The sequence below is a fragment of the Salmo trutta genome, chromosome 21, assembly GCF_901001165.1.
Source record: "Salmo trutta chromosome 21, fSalTru1.1, whole genome shotgun sequence".
In the NCBI taxonomy this organism is placed as follows: Eukaryota; Metazoa; Chordata; class Actinopteri; order Salmoniformes; family Salmonidae; genus Salmo; species Salmo trutta.
Genome location: NC_042977.1, coordinates 43166872 through 43193598, shown reverse-complemented (window position 1 = coordinate 43193598; position 26727 = coordinate 43166872). Strand labels below are relative to the sequence as shown.

General features: G+C 40.6%; 1 protein-coding gene across 2 annotated transcripts in view; it reads left to right on the top strand.

The window, feature by feature from the left end:
* LOC115157499 (SLAM family member 5) overlaps nt 1-15419 on the top strand; it is a 218475-nt gene extending 203056 nt beyond the window's left edge. The window contains exons 1-6 of one of the 2 annotated variants that reach the window (XM_029705805.1): nt 5921-6019; nt 13455-13751; nt 13914-14195; nt 14274-14387; nt 14567-14610; nt 14832-15419. In XM_029705805.1, the coding sequence (XP_029561665.1) occupies nt 5962-6019; nt 13455-13751; nt 13914-14195; nt 14274-14387; nt 14567-14610; nt 14832-15032 (996 nt within the window). In that variant the 5' untranslated portion in view covers nt 5921-5961 and the 3' untranslated portion in view covers nt 15033-15419. Of the gene's footprint in view, nt 1-5920; nt 6020-13454; nt 13752-13913; nt 14196-14273; nt 14388-14566; nt 14611-14831 lie in introns of those variants that run through there. The other variant, XM_029705804.1, reaches the window with a different exon arrangement.
* Nucleotides 15420-26727: the final 11308 nt, after the last annotated feature.

Here is a 26727-nt window from a genome sequence, read left to right as displayed (position 1 = left end):
TTATAACTGGGTCACCATTCATACATTCATAGTGAAGTTGTTACTGAAGTTGTTTTTATTCTCCAGATTCCAGATAACGGTCAAGCAGATACGAAGAAACAAACAATAGGCGTATGAATCGCCTTCAATAGAGCTGTTTGTTTCTCCTGTCAATAAATCTATCAGAGTTACGCAGCAACAGTGCTCCTTGTTCTTCATTCTCCCGGAGAGTCACCAGTTGTCCTGGGGTAAGGAAGTCCCTCAGTCCAGCACCTGATCCCCCCTTCTTTGTTAAAGCTGGGCTGAAGAGCATTTGGGTATACATTTTTTTTCAACAGATAGAGATGTTTTTTTAATAATTTCTCCAGCTAAGGTTCCAGGCTTCGCTGAGGTTTAAAGATGGAACTTGCGGAAAGGAAACAACTCCACTGTCCGCCCTACTGCAGTTGTTATACTTTTTTTTGCAATACATATTCTGCTGTTCTGTCACTCATGTAATGGTGTCTGAGGGGATTTTTTTTTGTTTACAGTAACTTATTTGTTGATGTAATATCACAAACGGACGTGCCTGTGTCTGCTGTGTTTATCTTTGGTGGCTGTAGACAGTTACTTCCCACTTCCTCTCCCTCTAGCAACGTCCTTTGAGTGGGTGGGATTTAACGCAAAGACACACCTTGCCCAAAAGGCCTGAGCGGCTCATGTTTTCGTTCAAACTAAAAAAGCAGGGCAAACAAACGACGGAGAAAAAAACGATAGTGGATTTACGTCTCTGACAGAGGAGACTTTTCGTAGCAGGTTATGAGAATTAACGTGGTAGGTTAGGATAATTAGTTTAAGGTTAGGGTTGGGTAAAATGTTAAAATGGTCTCTGACGCGTCTCAAACATATCTAGCTACAACCAGACCTGCCCTTGAGAACAGCCTTCGTTTCCGCTAATATGATTCTGCTAGTTCCTCTTTTCTTGCTCACTAGACACTTCCTCCAGTGTACAATTAGCCTGGGGACTAACCTGAGGTTACTGTTGTGGTAGTGTATAGTTACAGCTCCTTCAATATGTTCCCCTACTATCCATATAAAAAAATATTAGCGAGCATTAGGAGAATATTTGCTGTATTTAAGTGAAACTCAGTCTTTGAGATGTGTTTGCGTGTGTGTTTGTGTTTTACCAGAATTCAGAGTTACACTATTTCCTTGGTGTGGTTGGCCCAGCTGACTTGGTTGCTGTGGTTACAGATGATGAAACCCCCTAACACATAGACAGAGAGCAGGGGGACAGTGGAGGTCTCAGCCCCTCTACTCTCTCCTCCCACCTGAGAACAGGTGCTGCTGTTACAGCTGGAGGTGAAGGAGGTTTTCTGACCTCTGCAGGTCACAGTCACGTTACAGGTGTCACTGATGGTGGAGTTAGAGTCCACTGTCAGGACTGGTGGCTCAACTCTCTCTGAAAACACAGATAAAACAGGGTAAGAAACAGGGACAGAAAACTTCTATTTAAACAGATGGACAAATAAAGTTGTATTGTATTATCTACAAATGGAAACAGTTTGCAGATGCTTTTATCCATAGCACCTTACATTCATACTCTCACACATTTTACATATGGTCATTCCCAGGAACAAAAGTCATGTTTTTTCAAGCACCATGCTCTACCAACTGAGCTACAGAGGACCACGACAACAGATAACAGTAAAAAACATACCTTGGACAACTATCAAGTATTCATCAACATTTATTTCTTCTTCACCATTTACTTCTACAATGTAAGGTCAAATGTGTCCTTCCTGTAGGTTCTTCAGTAGCAGAGAGAAGTTTCCCTCACTAAACTCAACCCTGTTGTTGTAGTCAGGAGACACTCTCACCAAAATATCATTGCTTCTTAAAATATAGGCTGATCTGAAGCTCCACTTAAAAAACGCAAACTCTTTGTTTTTACAATTTTCCTGGACATCTAGACAAACGTCCTGTCCCTTCAGCACGAGTTTGTGCAGAAATTCTTCGGTTGTGCAAACCAACAGTTTCATCAGCTGTCCGGGTGGCTGGTCTCAGATGATCCCACAGGTGAGGAAGCCGAATGTGGAAGTCCTAGGGTGACATGGTCCCCGTGGTCTGCGGATGTGAGGCCGGTTGGACAAACTGCCAAATTCTCCAAAATGACGTTGGAGGCGGCTTATGGTAGATCAATTAAAATTTAATTATCTGGCAACAGCTCTGGTGGACATTCTTGAGGTCAGCATGCCAATTGCACACTCCCTCAAAACTTGAGACATCTGTGGCATTGTGTTGTGTGACAAAACTGCACATTTTAGAGTGGTCTTTTATTGTAACCCAGCACAAGGCACACTTGTGCAATGATCATGCTGTTGAATTAGCTTCTTGATGTGCCACACCTGTCAGGTGGATTGATTATCTTGGCAAAGGAGAAATGCTCACTACCAGGGATGTAAACAAACCCAGTCAAACTGAGCAATCGGGGGAGAAGGGCCTTGATCAGGGAGGTGGCCAAGAACCCCATGGTCACGCTGACAGAGCTCCAGAGTTCCTCTGTGGCAATGGGAGAACCTTATAGAAGGACAACCATCTCTGCAGCACTCGACCAATCAGGCCAGACGGAAGCCACTCCTCAGTAGAAGCTTGTAGCGTCATACCCAAGAAGACTCAAGGCTGTAATCGCTGCCAAAGGTGCTTCAACAAAGTACTGAGTAATGAGTTTCAATACTTATGTAAATATGATATTTCCGTTTTTTAACTTGAATACATTTGCAAACATTTTCTAAAAACCTGTTTTTGCTTTGTCATTAGTTTGTCATTATGGGGGTGTTGTGTGTAGATTGATGTGGGGAAAAAAATATTGAATCCATTTTAGAATAAGGCTGTAACGTAACAAAATGTGGAAAAAGTCAAGGGGTCTGAATACTTTCCGAATGCACTGTATCATTTTCTAGTTCTGAGTCTCTACTTTTATCCAATGTGAAAAAAACACCATATAAAGTGTTGATACTTAAGACCAAATCGAGCCAGTCAGTCACATATTTTGTCTCCGTCAGGGTTGGGCTCAATTAAGAAATGAATTGAACAATCTTCATAAATTCCAATAAATTTCCTGAATTTGAATTGAAGTAGTAAACAGGATACAGAATAGCAATTTGCATTTGAAAGAAAGGAAATAGAATTGAATTAAGTAAAATTTTAATATATTATATTCTATTTTATGTTTAGTCTATAGAAATATAGATATTTTACATACAACATGTCATTATGCAACACAGTAAGAACACCTGCTCTTTCTATGACAGACTGACCAGGTGAATCCAGGTGAAATCTATGATCCCTTATTGATGTTACTTGTTAAATCCACTTCAATCAGTGTAGATTTTTTATTTAACTAGGCAAGTCAGTTAAGAACAAATTTTTATTTTCAAAGGACAGCCTAGGAACAGTGGGTTAACTGCCTTGTTCGGGGGCAGAACGACAGATTATAATATATCTATTTTTTTTTACCTTGTCAGCTCAGGGATTCAATCTTGCAACCTTCCAGTTACAAGTACAACGCTCTAACCGCTAGGCTACCTGCCACCCCAAGGGGAGGATACAGGTTAAAGAAGGATTTTTAAGCCATGAGACAATTGAGACATGGATTGTGTGTGTGCCATTCAGAGGGTGAATGAGCAAGAAAAAATATTGAAGTGCCTTTGAACGGGGTATGGTAGTAGGTGCCAGGCGCACCAGCTTCTGTCAGGAATGGCAACACTCCTTGGTTTTTCACGCTCCACAGTGTCCTGTGTGTATCAAGAATGGTCCATCACCTAAAGGACATCCAGCAAACTTGACCCAACTGTGGGAAGCATTAGAGTCAACATGGGCCACCATCCCTGTAGAACGCTTTAGACACCTTGTAGAGTCCACACTCCAGCAATTTCAGGCTGTTCTAACGGCAAAATATGTTGCAACTCAATATTAGGAAGGGGTTTTAAATATTTTGTACACTCAGTGGAATCGGCTATTCTAAGCACTAAGGTTAAAATAGTGTATGACCATTCTGTCCAGAGAAAAGTGATGTTCTTTGGTATCTGGAAGTGTGACCTGTCAGATTCTATGAAACTTCCATGTTCTATGGCTGAGTGGAAGTTCTTTGAATTGCACTGAATTAAATTATTCTTCCTGTCACTCAAACTGAATTGAGCCCAACCCTGCTAGGTTTTCACAAAAAAACTTGAACATTTTAAACTAATCTGAAATAAAAATGGTAAAAGAATAGTGTAGAAAAAAGTTGTAATCATTTCAGAATGATAATGTATACCGCATTAGTAAGTGCACTGTACAAGGAATACCAATGGTACAATGCGTCCCCATACTTTGACATTTGTCTAAGAAAGAGGAAGTACATATAACTTCCGCAAAAAAGCCACTATAGACCACGTGGAAGGGTCGTTCCACAAATACAGTGCCTTTTATGTCCTAGTGACATTTGTGTACATTTTGATACAACACTCAATTTAAGAGTTGGATGACATAGACCTGCTTCAACTAAACCATGTTAAAAAATTCAAATCGTGTTTTTTCATTCAAATAAATTTGTTGTTTTCTCAAATTCCCATTTTTGTATGTCCCACGTCCTTTTTTCCAAATTCTAGAACGATTTTAACCCACTTAATTGCAAATTTAATGACCCCATGTTTTCACCATCATTGCAAAGCCCTAGTTATTTTGTTGCTTTGACCAAGCCATTTTCGAAGATTATTATTTATTTCATGTGATTAGTAATTCGTTTACATTTGTCTCTCAGGTTTAACCCAATGAGTCCCACTGTAACGCTGGGGCGTATCCATAGATACCAACCATTAGCCTGTGTGATTACTGCGCTAGAGTGGTATTTGTGAGGTATTTGTGAGGGTGGATCCCGATCCCAAGGGTGGATCCCGAAGGGGCCCGGGGCCAGGTCTTTTATACAAAACGTCTGTAGAGTGGGTTGAGCTACACTACAATCAGAGCTGCCTGCAGACAATGATCAGCTAGGGGGGAATCTGATTATCAACATTTTGATGCGACATTCATAAATATCCAAAATACTGTATATCCAAGGTATTTTCCAACAACAGGTTTCTGGGCACAATCACAATCAATAAACAAAGCATACCGACTTTGGTCACTTCAATATCATGGTTTGCATTTTCAGCACCACAATAAATAGACTATGTCAATCTGGACAAAGAGAATATACATCCATACCTTGTAGACTTACCCAATATAGAAGGCTTGGCTTGACAATCTCTGAATGTCATTAAACATTTTGGTGTTTTGTAACAGATGTCTCGTACCATTAATCAATTGACCTCTGCACAGTTTCAATTGCTTGATATTATATATAAAGCTTAGGCCTAACTCCAGAGATATATCGTTGGCGTGCTACGACACCGACATGCATTTCTTTATGTCAGATGTCTACTGCATCAGCTATACAGATATAGCCATGCAGAAGGAGGGTCGATGGTTAATTTTCAATCCAAATGTTTTGTATAAGCATTATATTGTTAGATTATAGGAGTAACTCAGGTAGGCCTGAAACATTCTTCCTCACCTCAAGTTCAACTGTCGTAGTCACTGCCTTCATATCATGGGGTGGCAGGGTAGCCTAGTGGTTAGAGCGTTGGGCTAGTAACTGAAAGGTTGCAAGTTTGAATCCCTGAGCTGACAAGGTACAAATCTGTCGTTCTGCCACTGAACAAGGCAGTTAAACCACTGCTGTAGGGGCTGTCATTGAAAATAAGAATTTGTTCTTAACTGACTTGCCTAGTTAAATAAATAGGCCTGCTAAAGCAGCTTAATAATAGCCACAAATACAAGCAGAAGAGCAAATGTAAACTAGAGGAGAAAATGTGCTCCTCTGCCCCCAAAAAATTACACTACACAAAAAGCACTCTATTTCTGGAATGCCCTGTAATACGGAAAACACAAATGTGACAATTATTTCCTATTTGTCAAAGTATGGGGACCTTCTTGCATTTCGCCATTGCCATTCTACTGACTTTTATCCATCAAGCAGGTAAATAAATATGTTCAATACATCTGTATAGTGATATTGATTACATTCATTAGACATGTGTACCTATAATGTGATTACTAGGTTAGTAAGTAACAGGGAGTATCATTTGGGGAGGGGTGAAATGTTGGTTCTGTCCTCATAATATATCCTTTCTCCTGAGGTGTGCACTTGTTCACTTCCCTTCATGGATTTGAAAGGAAATGACTGGTGAAAAACTCAATTTAGTCAATGCAACACCTTTTTACATATGTCGGGAATAGTCAGGGAGTGCACACTTCAGGAGGAAGGGGAGATTATTGGGACACACCCATGGATGACAGGGGGAAGAAGTCATATGATCTAATGAATAGTGGAGGTTTAAGTCACTGTTGTGATGTTGTGAATTTTAAACCATTCAAGTCACTTATAAAGACTTTCATTATAATTGAAAGTATGTCATTAACTTTAGGTCAACAGTTTTTTGATGATACTGTAATTTTAAACATTATGAAGCTAAACATGTTTGTTTACAAAGCCTGAAATAATAACACAACAAGCAAGTAATACATTTTTTTTTATTATACTTTGAGAGAAATGTGTCAGTTAGTTAGGCTGCAGGAAAGTCAGCAACAGGAAGCAGAACCACAACGTCATTTGAAGAATGGAAACTTCAACTAGAAAGACAGTCACAGCACAGACTGCTATGTATAGCTCAAGTCATTTACAGACATGTCTGTCAAAGTTAACCAACGGCCACTCTCTGAGCACCCAACTTATAGATATAGCGGGGTCCAGAATGATTGGATCTTTGAGAAAGATGAGCCAAAAAGACTGTATAAAATATACAATACAAATACTCAGCTATATTCTATGCTAAAAAAATGGGAATTGTATATTATTGTATACTGATACTCAGAGAAAGAGATTTTGTTTAACAAGCAATACATTTTTTTTTTTAAAACATAGGGGTCAAAATTATTGTCACCCCTGTTTTCAATAATCCAGCACCATCCCCTTGTGAGGATAACGATACTGAGCATTTTTCTAAAACGTTTTACGAGATTGAAGAACACATTGTGAGGGATCTTTTCCCCCATATACAGTTGAAGCCGGAAGTTTACATACACGTAGGTTGGAGTCATTAAAACTCGTTTTTTTTCAACCACTCCACACATTTCTTGTTAACTAACTATTGTTTTGGCAAGTCGGTTAGGACATCTACTTTGTGCATGACACAAGTCATTTTTCCACAATTGTTTACAGACAGATCATTTCACTTATAATTCACTGTATCACAATTCCAGTGGGTCAGAAGTTTACATACACTAAGTTGACTGTGCCTTTAAACAGCTTGGAAAATTCCAGAAAATGATGTCAGGGCTTTAGAAGCCTCTGATATGCTAATTGACATCAGTTGAGTCAATTGGAGGTGTTCCTGTGGATGAATTTCAAGGCTACCTTCAAACGCAGTGCCTCTTTGCTTGACATCATGGGAAAATCAAAAGAAATCAGCCAAGACCTCAGAAACAAATTGAAGACCTCCACAAGTCTGGTTTATCCTTGGGAGCAATTTCCAAATGCCTGAATGTACCACGTTCATCTGTACAAACAATAGTATGCAAGTATAAACACCATGGGACCACGCAGCCGTCATTCCGCTCAGGAAGGTGACGCGTTCTGTCTAATAGAGATTAACGTACTTTGGTGTGAAAAATGCAAATCAATCCCAGAACAACAGCAAAGGACCCTGTGAAGATGCTGGAGGAAACAGGTACAAAAATATCTATATCCACAGAAAAAACGAGTCCTATATCAACATACCCTGAAAGGCCGCTCAGCAAGGAAGAAGCCACTGCTCCAAACCGCCATAAAAAAAGCCTGGCTATGGTTTGCAACTGCACATGGGGACAAAGATCCTACTTTTTGGAGAAATGCCCTCTGGTCTGATGAAACAAAAATACAACTGTTTGGCCATAATGACCATCGCTATGTTTGGAGGAATAAGGGGAGGCTTGCAACCCAAAGAACACCCTCCCAACCGTGAAGCACGGGTGGTGGCAGCATCATGTTGTGGGGGTGCTTTGCTGCAGGAGGGACTGGTACACTTCACAAAATAGATGGCATCATGAGGGAGGAAAATTATGTGGATATATTGAAGCAACCTCTCAAGACATCAGTCAGGAAGTTGAAGCTTGGTCGCAAATGGGTCTTCCAATTGGACAATGACCACAAGCATACTACCGAAGTTGTGGCAAAATAGCTTAAGGACAACAAAGTCAAGGTATTGGAGTGGCCATCAAAGCCCTGACCTCAATCCCAATGAAAATTTGTGGGCAGAACTGAAAAATCGTGTGCGAGCAAGGAGGCCTACAAACCTGACTCAGTTACACCAGCTCTGTCAGGAGGAATGGGCCAAAATTCACCCAACTTATTGTGGGAATCTTATGGAAGGCTCCCGAAAATGTTTGACCCAAGTTAAACAATTTAAAGGCAATGCTACCAAATATTAATTGAGTGTATGTAAACTTCTGACCCACTGGGAATGTGATGAAAGAAATAAAAGCTGAAATAAATCACTACACTATTATTCTGACATTTCACATTCTTAAAATAAAGTGGTGATCCTAACTGACCTAAGACAGGGATTTCTACTAGGATTAAATGTCAGGAATTGTGAAAAACTGAGTTTTAATGTATTTGGCTAAGGTGTATGTAAACTTCCGACTTCAACCGTATGTCTTTATCATTCTCCCACAAGTAATTTGCTGAAGGCCCAAGCCTATACCACGTCATCTACTGGTATAACGTTGCTATTGAATGCAGATCTAAAACAAACTCTATACTTTTAATTTGGAAATTAAATCGGAAGCTTCAAAGCAACTAATGTCTGGTCTAGTTGTTTAATTGACTAGCTAACTTCGACTAGCTACGTTCGGTTCATGTCCTTTGCAGATGCCACATTACTGACAAAAGTTTGTATGTATAAAAAAGATATGTAACCGAGTAAAAGGAGAAGTAAAGTAAGAATTGAATGTGTAAATGTTTATTCATAGTCTTAACTGTTCTAATTTAATGCATACGTTTCATGTTTCTTGCATGGCTTTTCTTACGATCCTAACAATATGATCCTAACAACTTGTTGGCAGGTATCTCACTCCATAAGATTCAGCCACTTGAGAATTCACAGAAAATTATGAAAACACAGAGCGAGATGAAAGCTAAATTATTGTATAATTTTAAATGTTTTATTGTTTTATTGGTCAAAGCTTTGAGGATCTTAGAAGAACTCCTGATGAACCCCAACTTTTTAACAGTATACATGCAATTTTCACCTGTTCCTCCACAAACTGTCAAACACAGAACTCCGATCTCAGACACTGCAGGCTCCCAGCTACTATCTAATCAACACAACTTTGATATTATCCCACCCCTGGTTACCCACCACTGGCTTAAAAAGCCACACCTAACACAATACCTGCCAATTAATTTCCAGCAATATTGCCCCTGTCAGTCTGTGTGGTGCATGCATTTGTCTATCACTCTGTGTATAGTCAGTTAATGGGATAATCATCTTGTGGGTTGACAGAAATACTTTACCCAAAACCTTATTTGCAAACATTGAAATTACACAAAATTACACAACAAAAAACATTTGTTAGTTTTCTTCCAAACCCCCTCAAAAAAGGTCTTCTGATTGTGATTTAATCATTGACATGTGTCACGTCCTGACCAGTATAAGGGTTATTTGTTATTGTAGTTTGGTCAGGACGTGGCAGAGGGTATTTTGTTTATGTGGTTCGGGGTGGTGATTTATGTAGTAGGGTGTTTGATTTATTATTTCCCGGGTTTTGGTCTATGTTTTGTATTTCTATGTGTAGGTTAATGGGGGGTTGGACTCTCAATTGGAGGCAGGTGCTTTCTCGTTGCCTCTGATTGAGAGTCCTATATATGGGTAATTGTTTGGTGTCGTGTTGTGGGAGATTGTTTCTTGTTTTGCCTGTGTGAGCCTGACAAGACTGTTTTGTTGTTTGTGCGTTTTTTGGTGTTCTTGTTATTTATTTTTAAATAAAGTGATGAGCATCCACATTCCTGCTGCGTTTTGGTCCTCTATTCCCGATGACAGCCGTTACAGAATGGACTCAAAACATCCAATCTCGTTGTTTTTCTATGAACAATTGGAATTTGGAGAGGTAAAAAAAATAGTGTTGTGGGAGATTGTTTCTTGTTTTGCCTGTGTGAGCATGACAAGACTGTTTTGTTGTTCGTGTGGTTTTTGTTGTTTTTTTGGTGTTCACTTTATTTAAAAATAAATAACAAGATGAGCATCCACATTCCAGCTGCGTTTTGGTCCTCTATTCCCGACGACAGCCGTTACAGAATCTCCCACCAAATAAGGATCAAGCAGCGGAGGAAGGAGCAACGGAGGGAGGATCGTGAGAAGTGGACGTGGGAGGAGATTATGGCCGGAGAAGGTCCATGGAGGAAGTGGAGCGAAGACAGGGAACGCTACAGGGGAACACGACTGGTGTTTAAGCCCGAGAGGCAGCCCCAATAAAAAAAATTTGGGGGGCAGACGGGTAGTTTGGCTGGGCGAGGATTGAGCCCCAGGCCAAATCCCTGTACCTTTTCTGGGCAATCAGTGACTGGACAGGTCCCGTGCTTCAGGGTAATGGGTACTGTGGCGAGGCCAAGTATTTTTAGGCCGGTATGCGCAGTACCAGCGCCCCGCATTTGCCAGGGGGAAGTGGGCATCCAGCCAGTAAGAGCGATGCCAGTTCTGCACTCGAGACCGCCAGTACGCCTCTCCGGTCCAGTGCGTCAGCCCTGTCCGACTCGTCCTGTTCCCGCTCCCCGCACTAGCCCTGAGGTGCGTGTTCCCAGGCTGATACCTCCAGTACCAGCACCACGCATCAGGCTTCCAGTGCGTCAACCCAGTCCGACTCGGCCTGTTCCCGCTCCCCGCACTAGCCCTGAGGTGCGTGTCCCCAGACTGGCACATCCAGTACCAGTACCACGCATCAGGCTTCCAGTGCGTCAGCCCAGCCTCGAGAGTTCGGCAACAGTGTGCAGTCCAGAGTATCCGGCAACAGTGTGCAGTCCAGAGTATCCGGCACCAGTGTGCAGTCCAGAGTATCCGGCACCAGTGTGCAGTCCAGAGTATCCGGCACCAGTGTGCAGTCCAGAGTATCCGGCACCAGTGTCTAGTCCGGAACCGGAGGGAGTCTGCCTGCGACCCGGAACCGGAGGGAGTCTGCCTGCGACCCGGAACCGGAGGGAGTCTGCCTGTGACCCAAAACCGGAGGGAGTCTGCCTGCGACCCGGAACTAAATATGATTAACTGTGTATCAAATGAGTCTGCCTACAGTGTGGAATGGAAGAGCCTACGATCCGGAACGATGGGAGTCTGCCTACGGCCCGAAACTGAGCAAGTCTGTCTGCATTCTAGAGGACAGTAGGCCGGAGCCAGAACCACCTCCTGTATAGGTGGGTTGGGGAGGGGGGGTGTAGCACAAGTGCCGTCGGTGACGGCAGCCACCCTCCCTTCCCTCCCTTTAGTTTAGGGGGATTCTTTTTTTTTATGAGGTGCATCCGGGGTCTGCACCTTTAGGGGGGGTACTGTCACGTTCTGACCAGTATAAGGGTTATTTGTTATTCTAGTTTGGTCAGGACGTGGCAGAGGGTATTTTGTTTATGTGGTTCGGGGTGGTGATTTATGTAGTAGGGTGTTTGATTTATTATTTCCGGGTTTTGGTCTATGTTCTATGTTTTTGTATTTCTATGTTCTTTCTGGTTTGTGATATTTCTATGTGTAGGTTAATGGGGGGTTGGACTCTCAATTGGAGGCAGGTGCTTTCTCGTTGCCTCTGATTGAGAGTCCTATATATGGGTAATTGTTTGGTGTAGTGTTGTGGGAGATTGTTTCTTGTTTTGCCTGTGTGAGCCTGACAAGACTGTTTTGTTGTTTGTGCGTTTTTGGTGTTTTTGTTATTTATTTTTAAATAAAGTGATGAGCATCCACATTCCTGCTGCGTTTTGGTCCTCTATTCCCGACGACAGCCGTTACAACATGGACTCAAAACATCCAATCTCGTTGTTTTTCTATGAACAATTGGAATTTGGAGAGGTAAAAAAAATATCTAAAACCGGGAAAAATGTAACTGAGAACAAAATTTGGGAAAATATGAAACATAATTTGGGGGAAAAAAAATCACAGATTTGATAGATTAACTGTTTTGGCAGAGTGAAAGTACAAACACTTCCCACGTTCGAACACTCACTCAGGAGACGTCCACATCAAAGCGTTCCTCCAAAACCCAAATCTCATTCTCAGTCGCATTTCCTAATGAGGAAAATTGAAACTGAGGCTGAATCAGGAAGTTCAGTCCCCCTTTAAGGGCAACTCCATCATGAACTTTACCAAGTACCAAGACATCTTAGACAAAAACTTGATTGACTCTGCCAAGAGTCGATCTTCCCAAGCACCATTTCCACAAAGAAATGGTTAACTGACCACAAAATCTAGATTTTGCAATGGCCATTAGTCTCTGGACTTGAACCCCATTGAAAACCTGTGGTTTGAATTGAAGATGGCAGTCCATAAGTGCAGGCAAAGGATATCAAGGATCTGTAATGACTGTATTGAGGAATAGTGTAAGATCCCTCCCAATGTGTTCTTCTCATAAAACGTTTTAGAAAAAGGCTCAGTAACGTTATCCTCACAAGAGGAAGTTGCTGGATTATTGAAAACAGGGGTGCCAGTCATTTTTACCCCTATGATATTTCGTTTTTTTTATTACTTGTTTGAAAAATCGCTTCCTCTGAGCAGTTGTATTACTATAAATAATATAAATTCAACCATTGTTGAGCTCTGTATTTATATTATTTATTATTTACAGTCTTTTTTTGCTCATCTTTATCAAGGTTGCCAATAACTATGGATCCCAATATGTCTTTAGGCAGATTAGGTTAGATGAGGTTTTACTTCACAGAGTTATACTTCAAGTTTTATAAAAAATTTCATAAACTGAATGGTTTATGAAACTGAATAGTTGAAATTGTGTGTATGGTATCCTTGTTCTTTATTGTAAAGATACTTCTTTATCACTTATGGCAAGGGCTTTGACTATGGCCCTGTACACACTCGAGTTGTACAACGGAGAGTTTTTCTGCACAAAAATAATCAGTGCTGTGGAGACAGCCAAGTGGTTGTGTACAGTACTTTTTTTTTTGTACTGACACACTGTCCATTATATCACCAAAATATGGTTTGCATCACATTAAATGTGTCAAATTTGCTTCTAAAGCAGTAAAGACAGCAGATATTTCTATAGGTTCATCTTTAAACCATCTTACAATTACGGTGTAAAGGGAAATTCATATTTTCTTCTGCTCTATTTGTCATATTGCTTAATCTTTTACACATAAAGTCTTTATTTTCTGTGTGTTTATTTCATAGAGTCCAGCTCTGTGTTTGTGCTGAAGGGACAGGATGTTCGTCTGGATGTCCAGGAAAATGTTACACTGAAAGAGTTGGAGTTATTTAAGTGGACCTTCAGATCAGAAAATATTGTAAGATGCTCTGATACATTGTCAGTGAAAGTGTCTCCTGAGTACAACAACAGGGTTGAGTTTTATCAGGGAAACTTCTCTCTGCTACTGAAGAACCTACAGCAAAATGACAGTGGACCTTATACTGCAGTATTGAATGGTGACAAAGAAAAAACAATTATTGCATACCAGTTAATTGTCCAAGGTATGTTTGACTAGTTTTTCTAATTTATTATAAAGTGACACAGTTACAGTATCAATCAATAGAGCTAAACATGGTGTACAGGTTAAATGCATATTCATTAGTACTCTAGCTCCTGTACTCAGGTTAATATATTAACAATAAAGGGTTTCTATTTGTTTTCAGAGAGAGTTGAGCCTCCAGTCCTGACAGTGGACTCTAACTCCTCCATCAATGCCACCTGTAACGTGACTGTGACCTGCAGAGGTCAGAACACCTCTGTCACCTCCAGCTGTAACAGCAGCACCTGCTCTCAGGTGGGAGGAGAGAGTAGAAGGGCTGAGACCTCCACTGCCCCCCTGCTCTCTGTCTATGTGGCAGGGGGTTCCATCATCTGTAACCACAGCAACCAAGTCAGCTTGGCCAACCACACCAAGGAGATAGTGGAACTCTGTCCAATGAAATCTGGTAAGACATGCTAACAAATTATCTCTCTTGCTCGCTCTCTCAAGCTCACTCACACCCAACCACCCTCTGTATTTCCAGACCACGGCAAGAAGGCGAACTACAACTATGCTCTCACAGTCGGGGCACCTGTCGGCATAGTGGTATTCATTTTCACTGCCCTGACTGGTTTTGTTCTTTGGCATCATAACAAACGTAAGCTCACTAATCCTGCTGCATCATAGTACAGTAAATTCATTATATTAATTAAATTATTGTGAAAACTGTTGATATCATGATGTGACAATTTCACATTATTTACAAACTGTACTCTCAGAGCGACTCTGAAGATCTTAGTTTTAAATATTTGTTGGATGTTTGTGGTTGGTTATTAGGTGGCAAAAGGAAAACCATAAACACAGATGATGCTACAGTTGGGGTAAGATACCTCAGATATTTAATATCACTGATACTGTTGATGACATTTTTTGAAAATGTTGTTAGTGGAAAACGTATAAATTCCAAATGAACAATAAAGGCATCTTAATTTCATATGTATATGTAGAGCATTGAACAGCAACTGAGAAATATTACATTTATTGATTTGAGGTCAAGTGTCACCATTCGTACCGGAGCTGTTAATATGTTTTTATTCTCCAGACTCCAGAGAACGGTCAAGCAGGTGGTAAAGAGCAGGTGTCTCCAGGTCCAGAATCACCCACCATCTACAGTATGGTGGGACTACCCCAACCCCAGCCTGTGGACCACCAGCCTCTGCCTGTGGACCTCCCGATGACCTCCATGAACTCCATGCCTGAGAGTTTATATGCTATGGTGGGGAAAAAGACTAGCAAACAATAATCAGGAATTTGAACATCATCTTTGACCGGGATTCTAATCAAACCTTTTAAAGGCAATGTGCCCATGTTCGAGTAGACCTAATCAAATAAAATAAGAATGGTCACATGCTTTGAAAACAACAGGTGTAGACTAATAGTAAAATGCTTACTTACAGGCAACCTTCCCAACAATGCAGAGATAAAGTAGAGATAACAGAAAAGTAAAAAAAACTATTAATTAATAAATAAATAATAAAAACACCATGAGTAAAGATAACTATATACCCGGGGTACCAGTACCCAGTCGATGTGCAGGTGTACAAGGTAATTGAGGTAGACATGTACATATAAGTAGGGACAAAGTGACAGACAATAAACAGTAGCAGCAGCGTGTGTGATGAGTCAAAAATAATAAGTGCAAAAAAAGGGTCAATGTAAATAGTCATGGTAGCTATTTGGTGACTGTTTAACTAACTATTTAGCAGTCTTATGGCTTAGGGTAGAAGCTGTTCATGGTCCTGTTGGTTCCAGGCTTGGTGCATTGGTACTGCTTGCCGTGCGGTAGCAGAGAGAACAGTCTATGACTTTGGTGGCTGGAGTCTTTGACCATTTTTAGGGCCTTCCTGATACTTTCTTGTATTGAGGTCCTGGATGGCAAGGAGCTCGGCTTCAGTGATGTACTGGGCTGTACACACTAACCTCTGTAGCGCCTTGCTCTCAATTGGGCAGCTGTTTGACTTTTTGAGGCTCTGAGGGCTCATGCCAAATCTTTTCAGCCTCCTGAGGGGGAAGAGGCGTTGTCGTGCCCTCTTCACGACTGTGCTGGTGTATTTGGACCATGATAGATATTTTGTGATGTGGACAACGAGGAACTTGAAGCTCTCGACCCGCTGCACTACAGCCCTGATGTTAATGGGGGCGTGCTCAGCACTCTGTTTCCTGTAGTCCACGATCAGCTCTGTCTTGCTCACGTTGAGGGAGAGGTTGTTGTCCTGGCACCACACTGCCAGGTATCTGACCTCTTCCCTATAGGCTGTCTCATCGTTACAGACTGGGTCAGGTAGAAGTTGAAAATGTCAGTGAAGACGAATGGTTGGAACCGGTTCAGGGAACAGAACTGAAATCCGCATTTTTCCAGTCCCCCAAAATTGTAACAAAGCACCTACGCAAAACCTCACTCTGTCACTCAGAAACGTATTCCAGCGTCTGCCTGCCAGTTGGAAATCTTTGCCAGTGGGTGTGCATGTGTGTGCAGGCTGCCTGCCCCCCCCCCCCCCTCTCTGAAGCGTAGGTTATTGTAGCCTTCTGTTACAAGCATAATTCCGAAATTAGGGAGAGATTTTTAATTAGAGAAGAATGGATTAAGTTTACCAATGCTGGTGTATTTGGACCATAAAAGATCCTTAGTGATGTGGACAACGAGGAACTTGAAGCTCTTGACCCGCCGCACTACTGCCCTGATGTGAATGGGGGCGTGCTCAGCACTCTGTTGCCTGTAGTCCACGATCAGCTCTGTCTTGCTCACGTTGAGGGAGAGGTTTTTGTCCTGGTATCACACTGCCAGGTGTCTGATAAAGCGAACTGGGTGGAATATGGAGAAAAGTGTACTAATTTCTTCACAGTACAACTTTTTTTGCTGAAATCCATTACTAAAGACGGAGTCATCCATGATTCTCCAAATCATATTTGAAAGAGGAAGCTAAATATTTTAAGCAGACGTTTTCTTTTCAATCTCATCATCACCCTCTGAATGACGATTATTGTAAGGTATTATTTCCTAATAATAAATAATAATAAAAATAACAAATGCACAAAAAGATCAGTGCGAAGGTCAAATTACAGAGGAATAACTTTTTTATTTTTTTAATCCTTTGAGTCAGGAAAGGCTTTTTGGCATACCGGTAGAGGTATATCATGCATTTTTTGAGATTCTCAAAGCTCCATTATTAGCTTGTTTTAACTACTCCTATAGAAATGGAGGTCGGTCAGGAACTCAGCAGGAAGGCATGATTTAAATATTATTCAAACAAGACCCAGATGGCAAATATAACAATCCAGTCTATCTGAAAAAACTAGAGGCCACACTTCAATGTTGTGATGCAAAAATACTAGCTAAATGCATAGCACTACGAATTAACTTCTCAGGGCTGCGTGGGACGCTACCATCCCACCCATGGTTCACACTATTCAACAGCCAGTGAAAAATCAGAGCGCCAAATTCAAACAACAAAATGTCATAATTCAAAGTTCTCAAACATACAACTATTTTACTCCATTTTAAAGATAAACCTCTCCTTAATCCAACCACATTGTCTGATTTCCAAAAGGCTTTACGGTGAAAGCATAAAGTTAGATTATGTTAGGACAGCGACAACACAAGAAAAACCACACAGCCATTTTTCAAGCAGGAGAGGGGTCACAAAAACCAGAAATTCAGCTAAAATGAAGCACTAACCTTTGACGATCTTCATCAGATGACACTCCTATAACTCAATGTTAGACAATACATGTATGTTTTGTTCGATAAAGTTCATATTTATATCCAAAAACAGCCTTTTACATTGGCGAGTGATGTACAGAAAATATTTTGCCTCCAATACTACTGGTGAATCAGCACAACAATTTACAAAAATACTCATCATAAACGTTGATAAAATATTAAACTGTCATTCAAAGAATTATAGATAAACATCTCCTTTATGCAACCGCTGTGACAGATTTCAAAAAAGCTTCACGGGGAAAGCACACTTTGCAATAATCTGAGTACGGTGCCCAGAAAAATACACTAGACAATACAGATACCCGTGATTTTGGAGTCATCTAAAATCATAAATAGCATTATAAATATTCACGTACCTTGGATGATCTTCATCAGAAGGCACTTCCAGGAATCCCAGGTCCACAATAAATGTTGTTTTGTTCGATAAAGTCCATATACCTCCATGTTGTTTGCGCGTTCAGTAAGCTACTCCAAATGTAGGAAGCGCGCCCAAAATTTCATGCCGAAATGTCAAAAAAAGTTATATTTACGTTCGTTGAACCATGTCAAAATGTTGTGTAGCATCAATCTTTAGGGCCTTTTTAACATAAAACTTCAATAATATTCCAACCGGACGATTCCAATGTCTTGAAAAGCATTAACACAGCTACCTCATCACGTGAAAGCGCGCCAATGAACTCATGTCATATTCTGAGTCACCAACTTCCCGGCCTTCTTGTTCGCTCTGTGTTCACCGCAAAAGCCTGAAACTAGGTTCTAAAGACTGTTGACATCTAGTGGAAGCCTTAGGAAGTGCAAAATGAACCCTAAGTCACTGTGTGTTAGATAGGCAATGACTTGAAAAGACTACAAGCATCAGATTTCCCACTTCCTGGTTGGATTTTTCTCAGGTTTTTGCCTACCATATGAGTTCTGTCATACTCACAGACATCATTCAAACAGTTTTAGAAACTTCAGAGTGTTTCCGATCCAAATCTACTAATGATATGCAAATATTTGACTCTGGGCCCGAGTATTAGGCAGTTTACTCTGGGCACGTTTTTCATCCGAAATCCAAAATACTGCACCCTATACCTTGACAGGTTAAAAAGGTTTAATCAGATATTAGTCATCCTGATGAGACAGGTTTTTTACATGGACGATATATTGTAGATAATCTACGACAACTACTAGAAATAATAGAACAACATGAAACATCTAAGAAGCCAGGCCTGGTATTTATAGCAGATTTGGAAAAGGCCTTTGTCATGACGTGGCCCTCTTTGGGTATAGCGAGTGCCTTCCCCCTCTCTCCCTCTTACACCCAGGTTCTGTTATCGCAGGTCGTAAATTCCTGGAGGAGACTCTCTCCCTCATGCAGTATAGAGAGAGAAAGCTTCACAGTAGAACAAAGGAATTTATTCTACATCACAGAACTTGAGAACTGAACAATATCCATGTTTTGGAGAATGTGTAAATGGTCGATGGAGAAACCAGCTACGCCCGGTCCATTTTGTTTTATGATTGTGACCTCAGGAAAGACAATACAGTCACATTAGCATAACTCTGTTTATATAGGAGCCTCCGTTATGAGGCTTGCATCTAATTATTGTATAAAATTAATGAGTAAAGGTGAAACTATTTGTGAAATTGTGTAATGTGATTTTAAACCGTTAATGTGAGAGAATTGTATTCCCTTTAAAGTATAACTAAGTCATTGGCCCACCCCATGAGCACAGAGATTGATCTGGCATCATGGGACAGCCCTTTTCTACTGTTACGAATATAACCCCCACCTGAAGGAATTCCCTTCAGACCATGCATAACTCGATCACAGAGGGGGCGAAGGTTTTTGAATTCCGAACCAAACCACGTGGAGCATTGGCTACACTGGTGGAAATTATTAAACTCTGAGACTATCAATACCGACAGAATAAGAGCAAGTCTTCGATACTAATTACTAGTCTGCAGCTAGGAATTATGTACCATTGAATGCGAAGACCGACAACCGCCGAAACATCTATCCCACAAGAACATTTCTGAATGTTACCCTGAAGTATCCATTCTAACCATGAAATACTTCATGGGAGCAGAGACAATCAGATTAACTTTCCAACAGAAAGACGGACAATTCCAACAGAGATCACGACGACACACTGAGCGTAAATATATATTGATTGCAATTATTCCTGAATGAGTGAGCGTTCATGTGCAAAGGATTAGCATTTCAATCAATATAACTATCAACTGTGTAGTGACTCTTGTAATTCCCGCCCTTCTCAGTACACACCCACTTCCTTTTGTCCACCAAGCCATCATATTGGCTTAGCCCACTAGGGCACATCCCCTATCATTTTCTTGTAACCATATCTACTGTTTGTTTGTTATGCATTTCTGTGATTATTTAGGTAGTTAGTAAATAAATGATTAAGACAATTGATGTATGGATGATTCATAGTGAAGGCTGGGTTCGTGCAGATAACCAACATCTTACAACGTTTGGAATGAGACTAACGTGAGGTAAAGAATAATTCATTAATTAGAAGACTAATTGATCAGATATTAAAATATCTGAAAAGTTATATTAGGAAAATTAGATTTTAGATTTTATTAGATTTTCCTTGGTGTCCCAACTTCCTAGTTAATTACATTTATATGATTCATTTAATCACGTAATAATAATTACAGAGAATTGATTTGATAAAATAACAGTCTTCAATTTAATGATGCCAAAGACACGACACCTTTGATAAAGTAAGACTGGATTTTAAACATTTCAGTGAGTCTCTTATTCCATGGGTAAAAGTAATGTATAGCAACCCCAGGTGTAAAATAGTAAATAGCGGATACTACTCAGAGAGTTTTGAACTGTCAAGAGGAGTTAAACAAGGGTGTCCTCTGTCACCATATCTATACATTATGGTCATCGAAATGCTGGTGTCAGGATTCACGTAGGGGTCATGATTTGGGGCTGTACAAATGTTTGATGTATTAGAATAATTGATTATGCTTACTTTATATTAATAGAAGGGGAGGAGTTATAACACCGACCAAGCTTCAACTTCCTGACTGATGTCTTGAGACATTGCTTCAATATATCCACATAATGTTCATTCCTCGTGATGCCATCTATTTTGTGAAGTGCACCAGTCCCTCCTGCAGCAAAGCACCCCCACAACATGATGCTGCCACCCCTGTGCTTCACGGTTGGGATGGTGTTCTTCGGCTTGCAATCCTCCCCCCTTTTCCCTCCAAACACAACAATGGTCATTATGGCCAAACAGTTCTATTTTTGTTTCATCAGACCAGAGGACATTTCTCAAAAAAGTACAATCTATGTCCCCATTTGCAGTTGCAAACTGTAGTCTGGCTTTTTAATGGCGGTTTTGGAGCAGTGGCTTCTTCCTTGCTGAGCGGCCTTTCAGGTTATGTCGATATAGGACTCGTTTTTACTGTGGATATAGATACTTTTGTAACCGTTTCCTCCAGTATCTTCACAAGGTCCTTTGCTGTTGTTCTGGGATTGATTTGCACTTTTCGCACCAAAGTACTTTCATCTCTAGGAGTTAGAACGCGTCTCCTTCATGAGCGGTATGACTGCTGCGTGGTCCCATGGTGTTTATACTTGCGTACTATTGTTTGTACAGATGAACGTGGTACCTTCAGGTGTTTGGAAATTGCTCCTAAGGATGAACCAGACTTGTGGAGGTCTTCAAAAAAAATGTAGGTCTTGGTTCATTTCTTTTGATTTTCCCATGATGTCAAGCAAAGAGGCACTGAGTTTGAAGGTAGGCCTTGAAATACATCCACAGGTACACCTCCAGTTGACTCAACTGATGTCAATTAGCCTATCAGAAGCTTCTAAAGCCATGCCATCATTTTCTGGAATTGTCCAAGCTGTTTAAAGGCACAGTCAACTTAGTATATGGAAACTTCTGGCCCACTGGAATTGTGATTCAGTGAGTTAAAAGTGAAATGATCTGTCTGTAAACAATTGTGGAAAAATTACTTGTGTCATGCACAAAGTAGATGTCCTAACCGACTTGCCAAAACTATAGTTTGTTAACAAGAAATTTGTGGAGTGGTTGAAAAACTCCAACCTAAGTTTATGTAAACTTCCGACTTCAACTGTATATAATCAATATGAACTGGGTGGGTTGAGATGATTAAATATGAAAGCACTTAACCTCTCTCTAAAATCTTCACTCATACAAAAGTTTATTTGAACCTAAAATGTTTCTCAAGTAGATTTACTAAGAAAAGCTCATCCATTGTTAAAAGCGTTCCTTTTTGCTTTTGTGCAGATTACCATGTCTCATTTACAATTAATTTATAATCAAACCTTGTTCAAAGTATCTCTCTTTTTCAAACAATCATTGCAGAGCTAGTTACAATTTCAATTTCATCCCCCAGAAAAGATAGAACAAATATTACAATAAATATTATGGTTGAACTTAAAAATACCTGTATTTATGGAAAATATGTTTGAAAAGGGAGTTTTGTTTACAAATTATATTGTAAATTGGAATGGTAGAGTTATGTCTTTCATGGAGCTATCATAATTGTTTGGGAAGGTCTGTTCAATCCAAGATTACAACCAATTGATTACAGGATTACCCCAAAAATGGAGGAGGCAGGTGGCAGCGGGAGAAGGTAGGGAATTGGTCTGTCTGCCCAATATAAAGGATCAAAACTGGCAGAGGAACAAAAATAGCGGAAATAGGAAAGTATACCAGTTTCATTTAAGGACCAGAATGTTGACAGCTGTACCCTACAGATTTCAAAATAGCTGGGAAGTGATTTTTGATGTACCAATTCCAAGCCACAGTGTGTAAGAGTTGATATATAAAATGACGCAAGATTTAACATTCATCTAAAATTGACCCCAGAAATAGCATTGTTCGGAGATCTGGAGACCTGGTCAGTCGATTACTAATATACTAATACTCTTAGTAAAAGTATTTACCTTCAGCTCGCAATCTGTGGATGCTATTCAATTTGAGAGATTAAAATTGTATGTTAAACATCACAGCATAGTTGAAAGACACGCACTCGCATTCAAATGCACACATGTGCACACACACAGATATACAAACACATACATGTGCACACACACAGACATGCACACACAGACATACACACACATACAAACACGTACATGTGCATACACACAGACACATACACACAGACATACACACACATACATGTGCACACACAAAGACATACACACACGTTATTGTCAATGGTGTGCGTACTGGGAGCGGAGTCAAGTGCAGGAGAGCAGAGAGTTGTGAACAGGCGCACACTTTATTAGGCAGGAGAAACCAACAGATGGAAGCCACTGCATCGAAACCTCCATCTGAAAGCAAAGTGCAAACACGCGCAAACAGTCACAATAATAAAGTACAAACAAATAAACATACCTCGTGAATATACAACACGGAAAATAAACGCACACCAGAAAATAGCGCGTCAAAAATGACACGAAACACGAAACAATCAAACACAAAGACATGAGGGGGAACAGAGGAATAAATACATGTAGTGTGATTGGGGAATGAAAACCAGGTGTGCAGGGCACAAGACAAAATGAATGGATAAATGAAAAATGGAGCGGCGATGGCTAGAAAGCCGGTGACGTCGACCGCCCGAACAAGGAGAGGAGCTGACTTTGGCGGAAGTCGTGACAGTTATTATCTATTCATAGCCACTTTAATAACATTGCCTACATGTACATATTACCTCAATTACCTCGACACCGGTGCCCCCGCACATTAACTCTGTACCAGTACCCCCTGTATATAGCCCCGCTATTGTTATTCACTGCTGCTCTTTAATTATTTGTTATTCTTATCTCTTTTCTTAAAACTGCATTGTTGGCTAAGGGCTTGTAAGAAAGCGTTTCACTGGGAGTGGAGTGAAAGGTTTATTTTGGGGGGGACTGTTTGGGGGGTTATCGGAGAGTTGTGGGGCAGCTCTCAGGAACTGTTAGAGGATCTTGGATGGATGGTGGCCTGGCGGTTGGGAGCTTGGACCTGTGGCTGATTGGTCGCTGGTCCAGCTCCCTGATTTGACTTGGTGGGAGATCTGTTTGATGTGCCCCTGGGTGGGTTGCTTCACCTTGGTTGCTCCTGTGGTTCGCTCTGGATGGGAGTATCTGCCTGATGACTGAATATATGTATATGTTGAGTGGCTTCACTGCAGGTAGATTGTATGTTTGTATGTAACAATTTGATTGTATGTTTAAATATGAATTACATTTTTTTTTAACAATTGTTGGAAGTGAAGATGATGGTTTTGATGATGAAGGTATGGGTCGTAGACATATTATTATTGTGTTTCTATGACATGGATGAGATTTTGAATGCTTTTGCTTAGGAATATTTTGGTCGACGGGTATTTTTCTCAGCTCAGACAGGAGTAATAAAAGCCTAGTGCACTTATTTATTTATTTATTTTTAAATTGTGACTTATCAGGGGGTGCTGCAGCACCTATACATCCCGCAGCTATGTTAGCAGTAACCTGTAAATCATGGCATTAGCATGAAGTAGCTAGCTTTCTAGCTTCCTTGCTCAAAGCACAAAGTTAACTCCATCCAACCTTTCCAAAAGCCAATCAAATTAATTTTGGGCCTAGAGCAGACCTGCCCTGGGACTCTTGAAGAACTAAAACTGCAGTGTGCTCAATGCTCATGCGATGTCACTGCAGTGAGTCATAGGAAACAATCTGTCACACAAAAACTTCTTCAATTCTGTGTGCACTTGTGGTGGTTTTGACAGGAAAGTCCCACCATACACTCTTAGAAAAAAAGGTACTATCTAAAAGGGTTATTCGGCTGGCCCCGTGGGAAAACCCTTTGAAGAATCCTTTTTGGTTCCAGTTACAACCCTTTCTGCAGAAGTTACTACATGGAACCAAAAAAGGGTTCTACATGGAACCAAAAAGGGTTCTACATGGAACCAAAAAGGGTTCTCCTATGGGGACAGTCGAAGACCCCTTTAAAAACCCTTTTTTTCTAAGAGTGTAGGCTGCTTTACAGTTTCCATGGTGATGCGTGTCAAACCATGTGCTATATTAGGCAGATACTGTACAAGGCTGAACCAGTTATTCAACTTCCTAGTAGTTATACATTTGTAACTATTTCCATAAAATGTAAATACAAGCCGACCTTTGACACATTTATGAAATATGACATATGACAAAATTGGTGCTCAGTAACTTAAGCTGGTGGAAAGACTGATGAGGGCACCTTTGATTCATCTCTATATAAGCTCATACATATTGTTATTTGAGGGGAATATATTTGTATGATTACCTGGTAATAAAGTAGTTTTTTTGTCGTTGTTATAGGCTAAACTGAGAGGTTATTCTATTATGTTTTTGCATACACATCAATCAATAGAGCTAAACATAGTGTATAGGTTAAATACTTTCCACTAGTACATCAGATTCATTGGTACTCCAGCTTATTATGGTATCTACTCAGGTTAATAAACAAACAATAACCTGTTTCTATTTGTTTTCAGAGAGTTGAGCCACCAGTCCTACATCAATGGCATTTGTAACGTGACTGTGACCTGCAGAGGTCCGAACACCTCTGTCACCTCCAGCTGTAACAACAGGATCTGCTCTCAGGTGGGAGGAGAGAGTACAGGGGCTGAGACCTCCACTGTCCCCCTGCTTTCTGTCTATGTGGCAGGGCCTACAGATGTCAGATCTTAACTTGATCACTCTTTTGTCGCAGATCATTTTGCTGATGCATCAGGAAATTCAAATGAGCCTTGTGAGTGGCTGAAAATGAGCAGATATCTTTTTCTCCATGTGGGGGCAGTCTATTCATTGGAATCAGGGCTTGTTTCAAAAATCTCTCACTCACTCAAACGCTAGGCCTAGGTCCTATTGCTGCAACATTCAAATGTACACTACCGTTCAAAAGTTTGGGATCACTTTGAAATGTCCTTGTTTTTTAAAAAAAGCACATTTTTGGTCCATTTAAAACAACATCAAATTGGTAAGAAATACAGTGAAGACATTGTTAATGTTGTAAATGACTATTGTAACTGGACACGGAAGATTCTTTTATGGAATATCTACATAGGCGTACAGAGGCCCATTATCAGCAACCATCACTCCTGTGTTCCAATGGCACGTTGTGTTAGCCTTTAAAAATGATAAACTTGGATTAGCTAATTGATCATTAGAAAACCCTTTTGCAATTATGCACAGCTGAAAACTGTCGTCCTGATTAAAGAAGAAATAAAACTGGCCTTCTTTAGACCAGTTGAGTATCTGGAGCATCAGCATTTGTGGGTTCGATTACAGGCACAAAATGACCAGAAACAAAGACCTTTCTTCTGAAACCCGTCAGTCTATTCTTGTTCTGAGAAATGAAGGCTATTCCATGCAAGAAATTTCCAAGAAACTGAAGATCTCGCACAACGCTGTGTACTAATCTCTTCACAGAACAGCACATCTGGCTCTAAGCAGAATGGAAAGAGGAGTGGGAGGCCCCAGTCTAGTTTGAGAAACAGATGCCTCACAAGTCTTCAACTGGCAGCTTCATTAAATAGTACCAGCAAAACACCAGTCTCAACGTCAACAGTGAAGAGGCGACTCCGGGATGCTGGCCTTCTAGGCAGAGTTCCTCTGTCCAGTTTCTGTGTTCTTTTGCCCATCTTAATCTTTTATTTTTATTGGCCAGTCTGAGATACGGCTTTTTCTTTGCAACTGTCTAGAAGGCCGGCCACTATCCAGGATTCGCTTCTTCACTGTTGACGTCAAGTAAATCAAGGCAGTCGGTCACAAATTTGTTTACATCCCTGGTAGTGAGAATTTCTCCTTTGCCAAGATAATCCATCCACCTGACAGGTGTGGCATATCAAGATGCTGATTAAACAGCATGATCATTACACAGGTGCAACTTCTGCTGGGGACAATAAAAGACCACTTTAAAATGTGCAGTTCCCAAGTTTGCAATTGGCATGCTGACTGCAGGAACATCCACCAGAGCTGCTGCCAGAGAATTGAATGTTCATTTCTACCGTAAGCCAACTACAATGTAGTTTTAGAGAATTTGGCAGTACGTCCAATATTGTGAACAGAGTGACCCATGGTGGCGGTGTGGTTATGGTATGGGCAGACATAAGCTACGGTCAATGAACATAATTGCATTTGATTTATTTGAATGCACAGAGATACCATGACAAGGTTCTGAGGCCCTCGTCGTGCCATTCATCT